This window comes from Balaenoptera physalus (genome assembly GCF_965194825.1).
Source record: "Balaenoptera physalus genome assembly, chromosome: 10".
In the NCBI taxonomy this organism is placed as follows: Eukaryota; Metazoa; Chordata; class Mammalia; order Artiodactyla; family Balaenopteridae; genus Balaenoptera; species Balaenoptera physalus.
The window spans coordinates 25,274,151-25,292,394 of NC_138889.1; the positions used below are offsets into that span (position 1 = coordinate 25,274,151).

The 18,244-nt window shown below is 37.3% G+C and overlaps 1 protein-coding gene across 8 annotated transcripts in view; it reads left to right on the forward strand.

Annotated features, from left to right (window-relative positions):
* The window catches only part of BCO2 (beta-carotene oxygenase 2), a 55,368-nt gene extending 38,764 nt beyond the window's left edge, over nt 1-16,604 (forward strand). For all 8 annotated transcript variants that reach the window (XM_082409500.1, XM_082409502.1, XM_082409499.1 and 5 more), the window contains 8 exons: nt 647-775; nt 2,072-2,232; nt 3,151-3,318; nt 12,492-12,629; nt 13,226-13,408; nt 13,892-14,002; nt 15,508-15,636; nt 15,971-16,604. In XM_082409500.1, the coding sequence (XP_082265626.1) occupies nt 647-775; nt 2,072-2,232; nt 3,151-3,318; nt 12,492-12,629; nt 13,226-13,408; nt 13,892-14,002; nt 15,508-15,621 (1,004 nt within the window). In that variant the 3' untranslated portion in view covers nt 15,622-15,636; nt 15,971-16,604. The remainder of the gene's footprint in view (nt 1-646; nt 776-2,071; nt 2,233-3,150; nt 3,319-12,491; nt 12,630-13,225; nt 13,409-13,891; nt 14,003-15,507; nt 15,637-15,970) is intronic.
* The last annotated feature ends 1,640 nt before the right edge of the window (nt 16,605-18,244 follow it).

Below are 18,244 nucleotides of genomic sequence, written 5' to 3' on the forward strand. Positions count from 1 at the left end.
AATTATAGTACAATGAGATAAGTACTATGACAGTATAGGATATAATTAAAGCATAAAGGAGGGGCACCAAATACCTTTGGGTGGGGAAGAGTCAGGAAAGGCTACTTGAGGAGTGGGTACCTGAGTTGATTCTTGAGGAAGTAGTAATAGTCAGATGAATGATTGCATGAATGAATGTTGATGAGACAGGATGAGATGGGACCCAAAGTGACCCCAGGGATCTAGAAGACTGAAAGGAAGGAGTTGGACATAGGTACAAATGGAGATTGTAGTTTTTGGAGCTGGGAAGTGGGAAGAAGGACAAATAGAATTTGAGGATATTCCTGGCTGCTACCTTATCTTTTCCTATGAAGCTGGGATTGAGTTCATCTTCAGAGAGCTAGAGGGGAACCATTTGTGGACATTAAAATACAATAGCTGTTGGATGATTACTTTGTGTATGATGTTTCAAAACGTTAGCTAATACCTTTTATGAAGTTAATATATTTTTTGTATCCAAGTCTTTGAAATAACCCTTTATGAAATATGGGTGTCATGCATATTGTATAAATTTCTTAACTGCTTTTGCCTAGTTCACAAGTGCAAGGGTTATCTTTTTTCTTAAAGTGAATGTAAAACAGTTAAGACAGGACTTTCCATTTTCCAGGTTCTTGCTATAATGTTATTCGCGTTCCTCCGGAGAAAGTAGACCTTGGGGAGACAATCCATGGAGCCCAGGTGATATGTTCTATTGCTTCTGCAGAGAGGATGAAACCTTCTTACTACCACAGCTTTGGTGAGCCCAAAGATAAGACAAATTTTAATGGGGCCTGCCTTAAAGTAACTGTTGCAGAGGGACTAATTTTGGCAAGTACTCTGTTAATACAGTTTATTAGAGTATGGTGATAAGAGACCAAGGTTGCATTTTAATGCCAATTAAGTTTATTCTGTTTAGTCACATACTTCTTACCCTAGCCAACTGACTGATTGAAAACATATTTTAATACAAGCAATTACTAAAAAATTAATTGGAAACACCAATTAATTTTTAAGTTTTTAATTAATTGACTGCTCTAGGAAATAGTTGTCAGTTTAAGAAATCATTGGTCCTTTCCCAGCACATTGAGTCAGGCTGAGATTTAGTCACCCAGCACTAACTCCACTTCAGTTCTCTATGGAGAACAGCCTCTCCCTTCAGCCCCCTGCTCCAGGATGACACAATGAGTAACCTCTAGTCATAGAAATCAGTCTCTTTGGTTGTTTTATATTATGTTATATGTCATTGGATATCTAAATACAAAGGAAAACAATACATTTATGCATGTTTCCACAACAGAGACTATGGACTTTGGGTGATTGTGATGTGTCAATGTAGGTTCATCAGTTGTAACAAATGGACCACTCTGGTGGAGGAAATTGATAATGTGGAGGCTGTGTGTGTTTGGGGACAGGTGGTCTATGGGGAATCTCTGTACCTTCCCCTCGATTTTGTTGTGAGCCTAAAACTGCTCCAAAATATAAAGTCTTAATTAAAAAAATAATTTGACCATAAAAAATTGACAGAATTCAATATTTTAGGTAACTTTAAAGACCACAAATAATAATCATACAGGAAAGACCTTGATTATATTTTGAGGGAGGCAATTCATATTCCATGTAGATTGATTCAGCTTTTTCTCAGAATATTTATCTTCTGCATCCTAAACCTTTATAGCCAATCTGCTCCTGGATTGTTACCTCCAGTATAAATAGCAAAAGGATTAAGGAATACAGGTCTAGATCATAAATGACACTTTAATATAATGCTTCTTTGTTCCTAAACCAAAACAATTTGAAAAGAAAGAAAGAAAAAAAAAAGACAAAAAGCAAGTTGAGGGCATTCAACCCAAGCTATTCTAAGCAGTTCCTGTTTTTATGTAGGAACAGAAAATATATATAGTAAAGCTGGGAAATGATGAAGAATTATTTCTGACTGGCATTTGTTTAGGTCAGCAGTAATGTGTCCAAGCCTTCAGACAAGTCCCCAAACTGTCACATTTCAGACAACTCTAGTTTGCCAAATAACATTTTATTGTTTGCTTGAACCTTTTAGGAATGACAAGGAACTACATTGTCTTCATTGAACAGCCTCTAAAGATGAATCTGTGGAAAATCATCACTTCTAAAATTCGGGGAAAGGCCTTTTCAGATGGAATAAGCTGGGAACCCCAGTATAATACACGGTTTCATGTGGTGGATAAGCACACTGGTCAGGTGGAGAATTTTGAGTGTATTTATTGTGAAAATGATTGGACATGAAGGCAAATTTCCATGTGATTGACTTTTGCCTTCACTGGGCATTACTTGCATAAGACACTCTTAATCAAGGATATTACCTTCTTCCATAATTAGGGCTAGTTATTTATTAATTAATACAGTGGATTTTGCATATTAGAAAATTGTAGGAAATGGTTTTATCCTTAAATTATCTGATTCAATTAAAATGACATCTAGGAAATCCTTTTAGCATTTTAGCATGGATTTTTCCATATAATAATATTTGCTAAAGAGGATATTGTTCATGCAGAGGTCTTCTGTAACTTTTGCAGTGATATTTTTATTAGCTGCTTCTATGATTTCTTGATATGTAAGTATGATAATCCTACCAAAGTCTAAAGCATATTGGTTAAATATCTTTCTATATACTCCTGATTAATAGCACTATTGTATTTGTCCACTTTTTAACCTCTCTAAAGAAATAGTATCCTAAATTTACTGTATCCTAATTTCATTACCAAAAAAATCCCATTTTAGTAATGAGTGCATTTTTCAAAGGATTAGTCACTTAATTTATCATAAATTCTTAATAGAAGTATTTTCTATTTAACCATGTAGTTAAGAGTCTAGGATTTATTTATCCTTCAAAATATTGGGCCATATTTCATGAGAACTTTAAAGTTAGTTGAAACAGTTGATTGGTCTATATCAAATAGCCCCAGTTCATTGATTAATATGAGATGAGATGATTTTAAATCAAAGCATATTTGCTTCTACATTCCGAATTCTGGTTTTTATACCTACCAGGCCTGTCACTTAAAGAGGGGGAAATCTTAATTTGAGCTTTGTGGATCTGTACCCTAAAGGAAATAAAATAAAATATCTATTTTTCACTGTTTGTGTTTTCCCCTGCAGCTTCTTCCAGGGATGTACTACAGTAAACCTTTTGTTACTTTTCACCAAATCAATGCCTTTGAGGACCAGGGCTGTGTCATAATTGATTTGTGCTGTCAGGATGATGGAAGAAGCCTAGAAGTTTACCAACTACAGAATCTTAGGAAAACTGGGAAAGAGCTTGATCAGGTAAAGTTCTCTGATTTTTCAGGAGTTGTCAAAATATTTTTGATCTAGCCAAGTTCTGGCTTTGGGTTTGGAATTAGCTGTTTCTCTTGCATCTCTTGTAAATAAGGAGGGAGAATGGTTTTAAAGCATTGAAGATACAGCTTTGTAATTTATTTATTTAATATTTCAAAATAATTTGAAGTATGTATTTACATAATACCTAATAAATAAAAAGTATGTTAAAGAAAGCCAAGAAATATGTTTTGAAGCACTTGTGATTAGTTCCTTATTACACTTGGGCACTAAACATACTTACATTTCCTGGAAGGAATAGTAAAATGGACTATAATATTAATTCTTTGATTTAAAAAAAGTGTATCAGTTCACCTAGCTTGAAGGGATTTACTTTTTCCTGATAATCAGTTCAAGGCAGAATTTTTCCTTGGATTATGTAATGTAAATTGTTTTCTGCTATAGTTTTATATTAATTAATTAATTAATTTTTGGCTGCATTGGGTCTTTGTTGCTGCGTGCGGGCTTTCTCTAGTTGCGGCGAGCGGGGGCTACTCTTCGTTATGGTGCATGGGCTTCTCATTGCGGTGGCTTCTCTTGTTGCGGAGCACGGGCTCTAGGCGCGCAGACTTTAATAGTTGTGGCTCGCGGGCTTAGTTGCTCCGTGGCATGTGGGCTCTTCCCAGACCAGGGATCGAACCCATGTCCCCTGCTTTGGTAGGCAGATTCTAACCACTGTGCCACCAGGGAAGTCCAGAGTTGCAATTTTCTGATTCTGTTTATGACTTTACTCAAAGTTTTGTGTTCTTCCGCCTTTTTGTTTCAGGTAGAAGAGCTCCTTTCAACCTTTCTTGAAAGGCAGGTTTAGTGGTGCTGAACTGTCTTAGCTTTTGTTTGTCTGGGAATGCCTTTGTTTCTCCTTCATATCTGAAGGATAACTTTGCTGGATAGAATATTCTTGGGTGACAGTTTTTATCTTTCAATATCTTGAGTAAGTCATTCTACTCTCTTTTGACCTGTAGAGTTTCTGCTGAGAAATCTGCCAGTAACCTAATGAGGGTTCCTTTGTAGGTTACTATCTTTTTTTCCCTGGCTGTCTTTAAAATTTTTTCTTTGTCATTGACTCTTGACAGTTTTAACATAATGTATCTTGGAGAAGGTCTTTTTGCATTCAGATAATTAGGTGTTATCTTTGCTTCAGAGACTTGGATATCCAGTTGTCCAGGTTTGGGAAGTTCTCAGCTATTATTTCTTTAAATAAACTCTCTGCTCCTTCCTCCCGCTCTTCTCCTTCTGGGATACCCATTATCCTTCTGTTACCCTTCCTAATGGAGTTGGATAGTTCTTGTAGAAATCTTTCATTTGTTTAGATCTTAGTTCCCTCTCTTCTTCTGTCTAATTTCTAGCTTTCTATCTTCAAGCTCGTTAGTTCTCTCTTCCATATGGTCTGCTCTATTTCCAGTGCTTTCTAACGTGTTCTTCATCTCATTTACTGAATTCTTCAGCTCCAGAATTTCCGGTTGGTTATTTTTCATAGTTTCAATCTCTTTGGTAAGATATTTCTTCTGTTCATTTGTTTTATTTCTGAACTCATTGAACTGCCTTTCTGAGTTTTCTTGTAGCTCATCAGGTTTCTTCAGGACAGCTATTTTGAATTCTCTATCAGTTAGATTGTAATATTCCATGACTTTAGGTTTGATTTCTGGAGATTTGTCTTTTTCTTTATGTGATACTGTGTTACCATGTTTTTTTTATGGTGCTTAATGAGTTGATGTAGCCAGCGCATTTGAAGTAGCAAACACCTTTCTTCTTTAGGTAAAGCTTTTTTTTTTTTTTTTTTTAACTAGGTGCTAACAATTCAACAGGTTAGTTATTAGAGGGCTTTCTTTTGTTCATAAGTAGGTGGCACAAGTTTTTGGTTTCTCTTACTTGAGCTGCCTCTGGCTATATTTGAAAATCAGCACTTTCCACCCTCTACCACCTCTGTGAGAGGGGTTGCCTGGTGCCCTCCCTCTCATACCTTATGCCTCCAGGGTCACTGGTGCTTTGCTGCTGCCGGTGTCACTGCTGCTGCTGGTGTTGCTGCCTCGGGCATCGGGATGGTGGGTACATCTGTCACGTTGGGGTTGCCTGTGTTGCAGGCACTGCTGCTGTTGGGGGAGGGTGGTGGTGGGGGTAGCCAGGGTGGCTGGGGCCTCTGCTGTGTCTGGAGTTGTTGGGTTCCCAGGCACCACAGCTGTGGATAGGGAGCTGGGTTGTGGCCACCTCCATGGCTGGAGGGGTCACAGGCCCCGCTGCCACTGTTGCTTGATTCCCTGCGGCTGTGGGTGCTGCTGCAGCCAGGAGGCCGGAGTCATGTGTGCTGCCTCCCCTGCTGTTACTGGGTTCTCTGGGGCTGCAGGCTCAGCTACTGTAGCTGGGAGTCGGGATTATAAGCACCACCTCTGCTTTCCTCTCAGTTCTGCCTCTTCAGTGTGCTCCAGTCCACCCACCTTTAGATGTACAAATGTGTGGAACTCTCCAGCCTTCCAGTGTGTTGGGCAGATGAACCTTTCTTGAGTTAACATTATGTTATTGGTTGTAGACTGAAGGGAGAGACAAAGGGAGCATATCATGCACTATGATGCTGATGTACACCTGCTTGTTTACTAATAATTTTTCTCATGAGTGGATGTTGGATTTTATCAAATGTTTTTTTTGCACTGTTGAGATAATGACATGACTTATCCTTTCTTCTACAAATGTGGTGAGATACACTGATTGATTTTAAAACGTTTATAATAGCCATTGATTGATTTTTGAATGTTAAACTAACCTTCTATTCCTGAAGTAAATCCCAGTTGGTCGCACTGTATTTTTAATATATTTCTGGATTTTCTCTGCTAATATCTTATTTAGCATTTTTTGGCATCAATTTCATGATTAAGATTGGCCTGTAATTTTTCTTTCTTATAATGTCCTTGTTAGTTTTTTTAAATGGATTTAATTAATTAATTAATTAATTAATTTTAATTTTTGGCTGCGTTGGGTCTTCGTTGCTGCGTGCAGGCTTTCTCTAGTTGTGGCGAGCAGGGGCTACTCTTCGTTGCAGTGCACGGGCTTCTCATTGCAGTGGCTTCTCTTGTTGCGGAGCACAGGCTCCAGGCGCTCGGGCTTCAGTAGTTGTGGCATGCGGGCTTCATTAGTTGTGGTTCACAGGCTCTAGAGCACAGGCTCAGTAGTTGTGGTGCACAGGCTTAGTTGCTCTGCGGCATGTGGGATACTCTTGGACCAGGGCTCAAACCCATGTCCCCTGCATTGGCAGGCGGATTCTTAACCACTGCGCCCCAGGGAAGCCCCCTTGTTAGGTTTTGTTATTAAAGTTTTGCTAATCTCATACAGTAAGTAGGAAATTGTTCTCTTTTCTATTCTCTGCATGAAAAGTATAAGATTGGCATTATTTCTTAAATGTTTGGAATAATTCAACAGTAAGGTCATCTGGGCCCGTAAGTTTCTTTATAGGTAGATCTTAAATGATAAATTACCTTTCTTTAATAGTATAGGGTTATTCTGATTCTCTATTTCTTATTGTGTCAGATTTGGTGAATAGTCTTTTTCTAAGAAATTTATTAATGCCATCTAAAATTTCAAATTTGTTGATCTAATGTTATTCATGATATTCTATGTTTTAAAAAAATGTAGGTTGGGTTAATTGATAGCCCCTGTTTTTATCCCTTATATGGTTATTTTTGCTGTCTTTTTTGTTCCTTTAGGCTTGCTAGGTTCTCATCAATTTAATGAGGACTTTTCAAAAGACCAACTTTTTGGCTTAGTTGATATTCTTTAATGTGTGTTTGTTTTCAGTTTCATCAATTTATGCTATTATTTTCATTTCCTTTTCTATTTTCTTTGTGCTTAATGTGTTCCTTTTCTAACTAAGGATATAAAACCTTAGTTTGTTATTTTTCTACCTTTCCCTCCTCAACATATATACCTTTGGGATGATAAATCTCTGTCTAGCAGAGCATCCCACAAGTTTTGATATGTTTTATTACTATTCAGTTAAAGTATTTTCTAACTTTCACTGAGATTTATTCTTTGAAAATTTTTTTTAAACTTTCAGACAAATGGAAATCTTTCTAGTTATTTTTCCCATTGATTTCTAGCTTAATTTTACTGTATGATTTGAAGTTTATGAAATTTATTGAGATTTGCTTTATGGCCCAGCGAAAGATTATTTTGAAAAATGTTTTATGTGCATTTAAAATAATGAATTTTGGATGTAGTGTTTTATATATGTTGATTAGGTCATATTTTTAAATAATATTATTCAAATCTTCTTTATTCTTATTGATCTCTATCTATCAGTTAACATATAACATGAAATGTATATTAAAATCTTTTGCTTGGAGTATAGATTTTTCTGTTTCTCCTCATAGTTATGCTAATTTAAAATTTACATATGTTGGTGCTCTGTGTGCATACAAATTTAGAATTGCTTTACCTTCCTGGTTTATTGAATATTTATCTCTAAGTAATGCTTTTTGCCATGATGTTTGCGTGCTATAACTTTCCCATCCTTTTACTTTTAATCTTTCTAAATATGTACCATGTAAGCAACATATACTTAGAAAATCCATTGTGCTAATTCTTGACTTTTGATTGGGGCATTTAGTTAAACCAGTAATTAATATTTTGAGGTTTAAATATGCCATCTGACTATTTGCTTCCTATTTGTCTCACTAGTTCTTGTTTTCTCTCCTTTCTTGCCTTCTCTACATTAGTTGAGTATATTTTATTATTTCATTTCCACCTCCCCTCCCCCAAACATCACTCCACCCTCTGACCATTAGCTTGGTAGTTATACATTCTTTTAGTGATTATTTGAGAGATTACAATATGCATCCTTGATTTAACACAATATATTATAAATCAGTTCTTTTAATTCTTTCCAGACAATGCAAGGACCCTGGAACACTTTAACTTCATTTACTGTACTCCTGATTTATATGCTACTGTTCTTATATATTTTAATTCTCTCTATATATTAACCCTTATAAGGCATTATTATTAATGTTGTTTTATGTAGTCATAATTACCCATACTACCCATTTACCCACATCTGTACCTTCTCTTGCCCTTAATTCCTTCTAGCCTCTCTGAGCATCCATGTGGAATCATTTTCTTTCTGACTGAAGAACGTCTTTTAGTATTTTCTTTAGTTCAGATATGCTGGTGATGAAATCTCTGTTTTTGCTTGTCAGAAAAATGTCTTTATTTTACCTTCTTTCTTGAAGGATGTTTCCACTGGATAAAGAATCTAGGTTGTTATTTTCTTTTGACACTTTAAAGATATCATTTCATTGTCTTCTGATTTCTCTTAAGAAATCAGCTGTCAGTCTAAAGCTTTGCTCCTTTGAAGTTGAACCACCACCCCCCAAAGATTTTCTCTTTGGTTTTCTGTAGTTAGTACTATGATATTTTTTAGTATGAGTTCCTTTTGATTTATTTTTACTTTTTTTTTCCTTAAAGATTCTTGAATCAATGGTTTGATGTCTTTCATTAGTTTTTAAAAATTTCGCCTATTATTTCTTCAAATATTGTATCTGGTAAGTCTTTTCTCTCTTTTCTTTCTGGGATTACAGTACACATATGCTACCCCTTTTCACTCTATCCCTCTGTTGCTTATGTTCTTTTTAGTATCTTCTATCCTTTGGTCTAAGTATCTTGCTTTGGATATTTTCTTCTTATCTATCTTACAGTTCAAACATTCTTCTTCAGCTGTGTATATTCTGCTGTTAAACCTAGGCACTATGTTCCTAAACTCATTGCATTTTTCAGTTCTAGAATTTTGATTCCTTTCTCTTTTATAATTTTAGTTCTCTGCTACAATCCCAATTTAAAATAATTTCCTCCAACATATTCAGAATAGTTAAAGTCTGATAACTCTATTATCTGGATCACTTGTGGTTCTGTTTCTATCATCTGTTGTTTATCTTGTTGTTGTTGTTTTTTAAATCGTGCTCTCTTGTCGTCTCATGTGCTGACTAATTTTTATTCTATACAGAATACTGTATTTGAAAAATTGTAGGAGGGATATTTTGAGACTCTGTTATCTTCCTCTAGGGAAGATTTTCATTTGCTTTTGGCAGATGGCTAGAGTACATTATCAATTGAAGATATTCTTAATCTAGTTATAGGGATTGAGAAAATTTGAAACGTGATACAGTCGCTGCAAGAGCTGGACTATTTTTGTTTATTTTTACTTCTAGGGTACAGCCTAAGGGATCCTGACCCAAAGAGCTAGAGGTTTATCAATGCTTCCCCTTCTTGGAGACTTTGAACTACAACTTTTATTTCTCTAGCTCCTCAAAACTATCAAAATCTCTTCTCATTAGGGCCAAGTGATGGGGGAGTTGGTATGGCAATATCCTTATAAAAGGGTAACATGAAGGATCCTTGTGGTGATGGAACTGTTCTGTACCTTGAGTATGGTGGTGATCATATGAATTTACATGTCATAAAATTGCATAAAACTAAACACACACACACACATACAAACACAAATGAATGTGTGTTAAATTGGTGAAATCTGAATAATGTTGGCGGATTATATCCATGTACGTTTCCCCATTGTAGTGTAGTTATGTAAGAGGTCATCATTGGTGAGACTGGATGAAGGATACATGGGATCTCTCTGCATTGTTTGTTTTTCTTAATGTGGTAAAATATACATAACACAAAAGTTACTATTTTAACTATTTTTAGGTGTATAATTCAGTGACATTAAATACATTAATGATGTTGTGCAACCAACATCACTATTCCTTTCCAGAACTTTTTCATCATCCCAGACAGAAACTCTGTACCCATTAAATAACAGCTCCCTATCTCCTCCCTCTCCCCAGCTCTTGGTAGCCCTTATTCTACTTTCTGTTTCTATGAATTTGCCTATTCTAGGTACCTCATATAAGTAGAATCATACAAGATTTTTTCTTTTGTGTCTGGCTTATTTCATTTAGCATAATCTTTTCATGGGTTATCCATGTTGTAACATGTATCAGAATCTCATTCCTTTTAAAGATTTAATAATATTCCTTGTATGTATATACTACCTTTTGTTTATTCATCTGTTGGGGGACATTTGGGTTGTTTTCAGCTTTTGGCTATTATGAATAATGCTGTTATGAACACTGGTGTACAAGTATCTGTTTGAGTCCTTGTTTTCAATTCTTTTTTGGCATATACCTAGAAGTGGAATTGCTGGATCATATGATAATTCTATTATATCTAACTCTTTGAGGAACCGCCAACTTGTTTTTAACAGCAGATGCACCATTTTACATTCCCACCAGCAATGCACAAGGGTTCCACTTTCTTCACATTCTCACAAACACTTGTTGTTTTCTGAGTTTTTTTTGTTTGTTTGTTTTGTTGTTTTGTTTTGTTTTTTGTTTTATGATAGCCATCCTAATGAGTGTGAAGTATTATCTTATTGTATTTTGATTTGCATTTCCCTAATGACTAATAATGTTGAGCATCTTTTCATGTACTTATTGGCTATTTGTATATCTTGGTGAAATGTCTAGTCTAGTCCTTTGCCCATTTTAAAATCAATTGTTTGTTTTCCTGTATTATTTCTTACAGCTGCTTGTGGGTCTGCAATATATATCTCAAAATTAAAACGTTTAATAAAAAATTCTTTTATATTTTCTCAGCCTTTCAGCTGCCTGTTCTTAAAAGCAGCTGATGTCCTTAGTGGAAAATTTGCCCCCAATATGTAGTTTTTGTGGGTTTCCTTCTCCTTCCAAATTGATGCCCCGTTGTTCTTCATTGCCTTTTTTAGCTCACCAGCGCCTTCAAATAGCTGTTTTAAACATTTTGTCCAGTTTTTCTATCTGTTCTCAGGGAAACAGTTGATCCATATTGCCTAACTAACCATTATTGGCACTCTCTTTTTGTTCACCTATGGTTTTGCAAAAGACAAAAATGTTTAAATAAATTTAAAAATAAAAATTTAAAAGCTAATTGTTTACAAAGGTTAAAAATAGCACTAAGTCTTTACTTAGTAAAAACATTTCTGCATGTTATGGAGATAATATGGGCTAGGTATATGGAGAAAATGGCATAGTTTGTTCCCCATCTTACAATATTTCAAGAGCGGAAGATGTGCTTAAACCATTCTTACTGTCATAAAAAATACACTTATTTTATTAGGATCTCCTGCTTAAGCATCATCTCTGCAGAGATGCTGTGTTGGGGGGATCCCCAAAACCACTCTTTGTTTTAATGATTCACTAGGAGGGCTTATGGGTCCCAGAATAATCAGAAAAAAAGAAAGGTACATGGGATGAAGTCTGGAGGAAACCAGGTGCGTGCTTTCAAGAGCCCTCTCCCAGGATATGCTTGATTCCTCCAGCAACTCGTGACAACATGTGCGAAATGTTGCCTGCCAGGGAAGCCCACCAAGCTGGTGGTCCAGGGTGTTTGTTGGGGATCAACACATAACATATATAGCCCCTACATGAGTAACCTCAATTACTGAAGTTCTAGAGCCCCATAGAGAAGGCAGGTGTTCATTATGAATCACGTTGTTAACATAAACTATAAGAACAAATTAGTACAGTACGCCTCAAGGCCTCAGGCATGCGAACATACTCTTATCAGACTGAATATTCAAAGAGCTCCGTTCCCAGGTGCGGGCCAAGGACCAGTCATGAAAACGGGCCTTTCCTGAGAATATGCAGGGTTTGAGCAACCCAGGCCTGCTAAGTTAGCCCATTTCCACACAGAGTTCTTCCTGGACCAAACCTGAGGAAGGAAGCACCCATTTTACTCTCTAGTCCCTCACCCTTCAGTGTGTTTCTTATTGGCAGTTATCACTATCAGACTTTGAGCTATATAATCATTTATTTATTTGATACTACTTAAGTAACATATATTTCATATCTATTATCATTCTTTCTCCACTAGAATATAAGGCCAGAGACTGTTTTGTTCACTGTTGTATTCTCAGTGTCTAAAACAGAGCTGACCTATTGTAGGTACTCAACTGATATTTGCTGAGTAAATGAATGAGTGAAAATGATCATTTATGCAATTACTTAGAAATGCCAATAATATTGACTGTCTCAGTTATTGGGACATGCTGTTATTCTATGAATGACAATTTTCTCAGCAGTTTATTTCTCTCTCCTGAACAGGTCTATAATTCACTAGCCAGATCTTTTCCTCGAAGGTTTGTTTTGCCCTTACGTGTCAGTTTGAATGCCCCTGAGGGAGAGAACCTCAGCCCATTGTCCTATTCTTCAGCCAGTGCTGTGAAACAGGCTGATGGAAAGGTATGCTATGAATGGACATTAGACTAAGACTTTGATCCTCAGTAGTGTTTCTTCATTCACTAGTAAAGTAGTGTGGCTATGTAGTGTGGCTGTTCTCCACAATGTTTGGTGCCCAGTAAGTTTTATAACATTCAGCTGAGCAGGGTAGGGTCATGGAGCATGGCTTGCAAAAGAGCCACAGAATTCTGGGTGGGAGTGAGCTGTGTATTTACCTGTCCCTTTTGTGTTTTGAAACAAATATATGAAACTTTCTAATGGTTGTGGAATGTCTAAGTATTTGAGATAGGAATTGACCATCCCCACCTTTTAGATAATTTGCACTTACATATCATTGTGTAGCTAACAATGTCTCAGCTTTAGTAGAATAAAAGCCCACTTCTACCTCCTATGCCATTTGACAGCTTAGTCAGAAAACCAGATAATCTTTTATATGTTCATACACATGATGAAAAGAGGAACAATATTAAAAAATGACATAGAACCTCAGTTTTCAAGCCCTGTCACAAACTCTTATAGGGTGTTAGCCCCACGCTGACCTACACTGAAGAAAGTAAGAATTAAGCAATCACTACAAATCCTTTTGTGCCCTGATTTAGATTTGGTGTTCTTATGAAAATCTATATCCTGAGGACCTAGAAGAGGAAGGAGGTGTTGAATTTCCCCAGATCAACTATGGCCAATTCAGTGGCAAAAAGTATCAGTTCTTCTATGGCTGTGGCTTTCGGCATTTGGTGGGCGATTCTCTGATCAAGGTTGACGTGGTGAACAAGACACTGACGGTAATGAAATTCTCTTTCCTTTTCTGAACTCTTAAAAAACCTATTCTGCCCTTTGAATTAATTTCTGTTTTTTTTTTTAAGGTAGGTCTTGAGATTTTTTAATATTTAAGCAGCTCAGCCACTTACTTTTATTAAATCTGAGAACCATGGAATCACATAGATTAGGGGTATGTTCTCTCTAGGGAATCTAAATGAACCACAAGCCCAGAGAAATAATTCTATGCTTGATAGTATTTTGAGAGAAATCATGGGACACCTCTATTTCAGGTTGATGGGAAACTATAATTACACCAGTTGTGTTTGATGATGATGGAATCTGTAGCTGCAAAAGCTCCCTCTCCTATATTTAACTCAGTAAGCCTGATTCTTCTACTGTTGGACCATTGCATTGACAGCCAAATTCATGCTGGGACTGACAATCACTATAGAACGCTTCTAGCTCATAACCAGTCTTTTATCAAATACTTTTCTGGGGACTTACAGGTTTGGAGAGAAGATGGCTTTTATCCCTCAGAACCTGTTTTTGTTCCAGTACCAGGAACCAATGAAGAAGACGGTGGGGTTATTCTTTCTGTGGTGATCACTCCCAACCAGGTAAATGTATTTCCGTCACTCGTCAGAAAGAGAAATAGCACTGGGCCTTTTGAGGGTTATATTTAGTGATGCTGTTGATGGTTTATTTTGATTCCAATTTGGCACCTTCTCCCTTTTCTTCCTCTCCTTATTATTTGGGTACCCTTTTATCATAATCAGTACTTTATTACTGTTTTAAAGTTCTATTTTAGAACCATAATAATAATTTACATTTGCATAGGAATTTACAAACCTCTTTCATACATATTATCTTATTTAGTCATCAAAACAACTTTGTGGGGTACCATTTTACACGTAGAATTTGTAACTTAAGGAAGTTGAAAGAGACTTGCATCAGATCTCATAGTGGTAAAGCCAGTATTTAAATCCCAAACTTCTGAATTCTAGTCTAATGTTTCATACCACCATCTGTGCTGCCAATTTAAATTGAGTGACCCAAGGGACTTCCCTTGTGGTCCAGTGGGTAAGCCTCCGTGCTCCCAATGCAGGGGACCCGAGTTCCATCCCTGGTCGGGGAACTAGATCCCGCATGCATGCCGCAACTAAAGAGTCCGCATGCCACAGCGAAGACCCGGTGCAGCCAAAATAAATAAATAAATAAATATTTTTTAAAAAAACTAAAAAATAAAATAAAATAAATTGAGTGATCCAAAAATCTAATGTGATAGGCCCTGACCTAGTATCTCAAAAATGTTGACATCTTTTTTTTTTTTAATATTTATTTGGCTGCACTGGGTCTTAGTTGCAGCACATGGGATCTTTAGTTGCGGCATGCGGGCTCTTAGTTGCCTGACCAGGGATCGAACCTGGGCCCCCTGCACTGGGAGCACGGAGTCTTAACCACTGGACCACCAGGGAAGTCCCAATAATGTCGATATATAACTTCTTGTCTAGGGCAGTCTTGTGGCAGTAGGTTCACTTTGAGTACCAGCTTTGATCAATTATTACTGGGGTGTTGGATTCTGAGGCTTTTTAAGGTTTAGGTGAGGAAAGTGCTGTGATCAATTAGTAATGCCTGCCATGGGCTTAGGAGGACTTGGTCCTCATGCCAGGTACTTGCCACTCCTGTAATTAGACCAGGGCAAATCTCAGTCTGCCTTGCAATGCTACATTTTGAACAGCTCCAAAGTAACACAAAATGGAGGCATTTCATTTTAGAAGAATTTTTATGTCTCTTAGGAGATTGAAAAGGGGCAGGTAAAAAGATCCTTAAACCCAAAGAGATCCTATGAAGGTGATTGATATAAAGAACTTATTCTTTACTCTAGATATGAACTTCTTCACCTGTAATTTCCTTTTCTGTTCAGTTCAGCATTCTGCAGACATTTAGTGAATGAATAGGCAAGGCTATTCATAGGCAACTGTGCTAGTTGCTGGGGGTGGACATGAAGATGAGTAATATGTAGTCTCTGTCTTAGAAATTTTACAGCCCACTGGAGGAAACAGACAGATTTTTTTACAGAAAAAAAATAAGAGAATTTTCAGTATTGGCTTTCCTTTTCTAGAATGAAAGAAATTTCCTCCTAGTCTTGGATGCCAAGAACTTTGAAGAACTGGGCCGAGCAGAGGTGCCTGTGCAAATGCCTTATGGGTTCCATGGCACCTTCGTGACCATCTGATGGAACATCCACAAGGTCTGGGAACTCGGTTTTAAATGAATGTGCTCTGTACAAAAGAGAGAGCAAAGGTGCACCTTACCTTCCAAACCATAGACATCTGGTTTTAAAATTTCTATTAAAAATGGAATTCATGAGATAATTATGGTTTATATTTTCTTAGGGATCTTCCTTGAAAACATTAAGTAAGTGTTGATACAACCTTTTGAAGAGAGTTTTAAATTTATATTTACTGGATATATCTTATAAATATATGACAGAGGTTCCCTCACTTGGGAGAAGAAATACAGATAACTATAGCTAGTAGAATATGAATATAGGTCTGAAAAACCCCTTGTTATTTCCATTACAGCCTGCCAGTTGCTACTGGTCCTAAGGTACTCACAGAGGATGTCATGCTTGGAGGCTCCTTCTAAACTGGCTATTTTTCTGCTGTCCAGAGCAGATGCCACTGCAGTTGAACCACCCAGTACCACCTCCTACCCTGCCCCCAGCTCAGCCTTGGGAGGCTGTTGTTTTGAGGGATGTTGTTAAAATCAGGCATTTTTTCCCTAATCTCCAGGTGTCTAGTTCTTCAGAGAACGATGAAAAGTTGGTAGTTCTTACCATATGACCCAGCAATCCCACTACTGGGCATATCCCCTGAGAAAACCATAATTCAAAAAGAGTCATGTACCAAAATGTTCATTGCAGCTCTATTTACAATAGCCAGGACATGGAAGCAACCTAAATGCCCATCAACAGATGAATGGATAAAGAAGATGTGGCACATATATACAATGGAATATTACTCAGCCATAAAAAGAAACGAAATTGAGTTAGTTGTAGTGAGGTGGATGGACCTAGAGTCTGTCATACAGAGTGAAGTAAGTCAGAAAGAGAAAAACAAATACCGTATGCTAACACATATATATGGAATCTAAGAAAAAAAAAAAAGGTCATGAAGAACCTAGGGGCAAGATGGGAATAAAGACACAGACCTACTAGAGAGTGGACTTGAGGATATGGGGAGGGGGAAGGGTAAGCTGTGACAAAGTGAGAGAGTGGCATGGACATATATACACTACCAAATGTAAAATAGATTAGCTAGTGGGAAGCAGCTGCATAGCACCGGGAGATCAGCTCGGTGCTTTGTGACCACCTAGAGGGGTGGGATAGGGAGGGTGGGAGGGAGGGAGACGCAAGAGGGAAGAGATACGGGAACATATGTATATGTATAACTGATTCACTTTGTTAGAAAGCAGAAACTAACACACGATTGTAAAGCAATTATACTCCAATAAAGATGTTAAAAAAAAAAAAGTTGGTAGTTCTTCATTTAGTTGGGCAACAGGTGGCACTAGAGACCATATAATCTTTTCATGTCTAAACCCCGTTAGTTTTTACCAACAGCCCAAATCAGCCTAGATCTGTCACTTAAACCACACGTCAAAATACCGTGTTCCCTTTTCCTTCAGTTATACTCCAAGTCCAGGCCAGTTAAACTGTACATGCTCCATGTGCATGTTGAATGGTGCTGGAGAAGCCCCCCAAACATGTAGTTTGGGGCAGTGTGAACTCATTAGCCTCACTGCACAGTCCTGGACCAACATAGTCAGTTTCTTCTCAGTTTTCCTTGAGAGTTATTATAAACATCACAAACCCTATTCACCTTAGCAAAGGGTTCCATACATACAAATGCCACATGTCGGGGTTTGCATTGTGGCAATAAAATAAAAGTTCTAAGTTTTGTGTCTGGGTTGGTTTGGTGAGATACAGAGCAATAGCAATAGGTACAGAATAGAAGATGCCTAAACAGAACTAATATAGCAGATGTGGGAGCTTAGAGGCTGAGGTAACCATAAGAACATAAATCCCTTGGTATTTCACAGAAGTCTTCAAAAAGGCATTGTACTCCCCCAGATAAGACATGGAAATTTGATCCAGATCTTATTTGGATCTGAAAGGTGAAGAAGACTCCAGTGGACATCTGGGAGGTACATAGGTCTATCTGATCATGTCCTTCTTCTGTTTATAAACCTTTACTCCATCCTACTACACAGAGAGTGAAGCTCAAACATATAAAGTTTAGCAGTATAAAAATAAGATTTTGACCCAAGGACACCTGAATTCTGCCTTGGCCCTGCCATCTATACGGTTCTTGAAGGAGAAGACAAGAAATGATCAACAACATTTTATAATCTAGGTGTATATGCCTGGTAATCCAATGCAGAAAGTTCTGGAAATTGAATGAGCATATGACTGAGGCTCAAAGCCTAGGCAGAGCCTCTTCCTTTCCCTAAGTCCAACTCATCACTGGACAGTGTCCAGAGACTCAAGGAAAGGAACTATGTGGTGCACAAGTGAGGGGAAAAGGGATTAGGGTGCATCCTAGTGACCTTATCTTAATTACATCTGGAAAGTCACTATTTCCAAATAAAGCCATATTCGGAGGTACTGGGGGTTGGGACTTCAACACATTTAACTTTGGAGGGGACACAATTCAATGCATAACAGGATGACTGAGGGTGAATTTGGTGAGTACCTTTACATAGAATTAGCTTTAATAAAATAGAGCAAGAACTCTGCAAATGCAGTGACATATTTTACTAAAGCAAATAACTAAAGCAATTTCTCAGAAATTCTA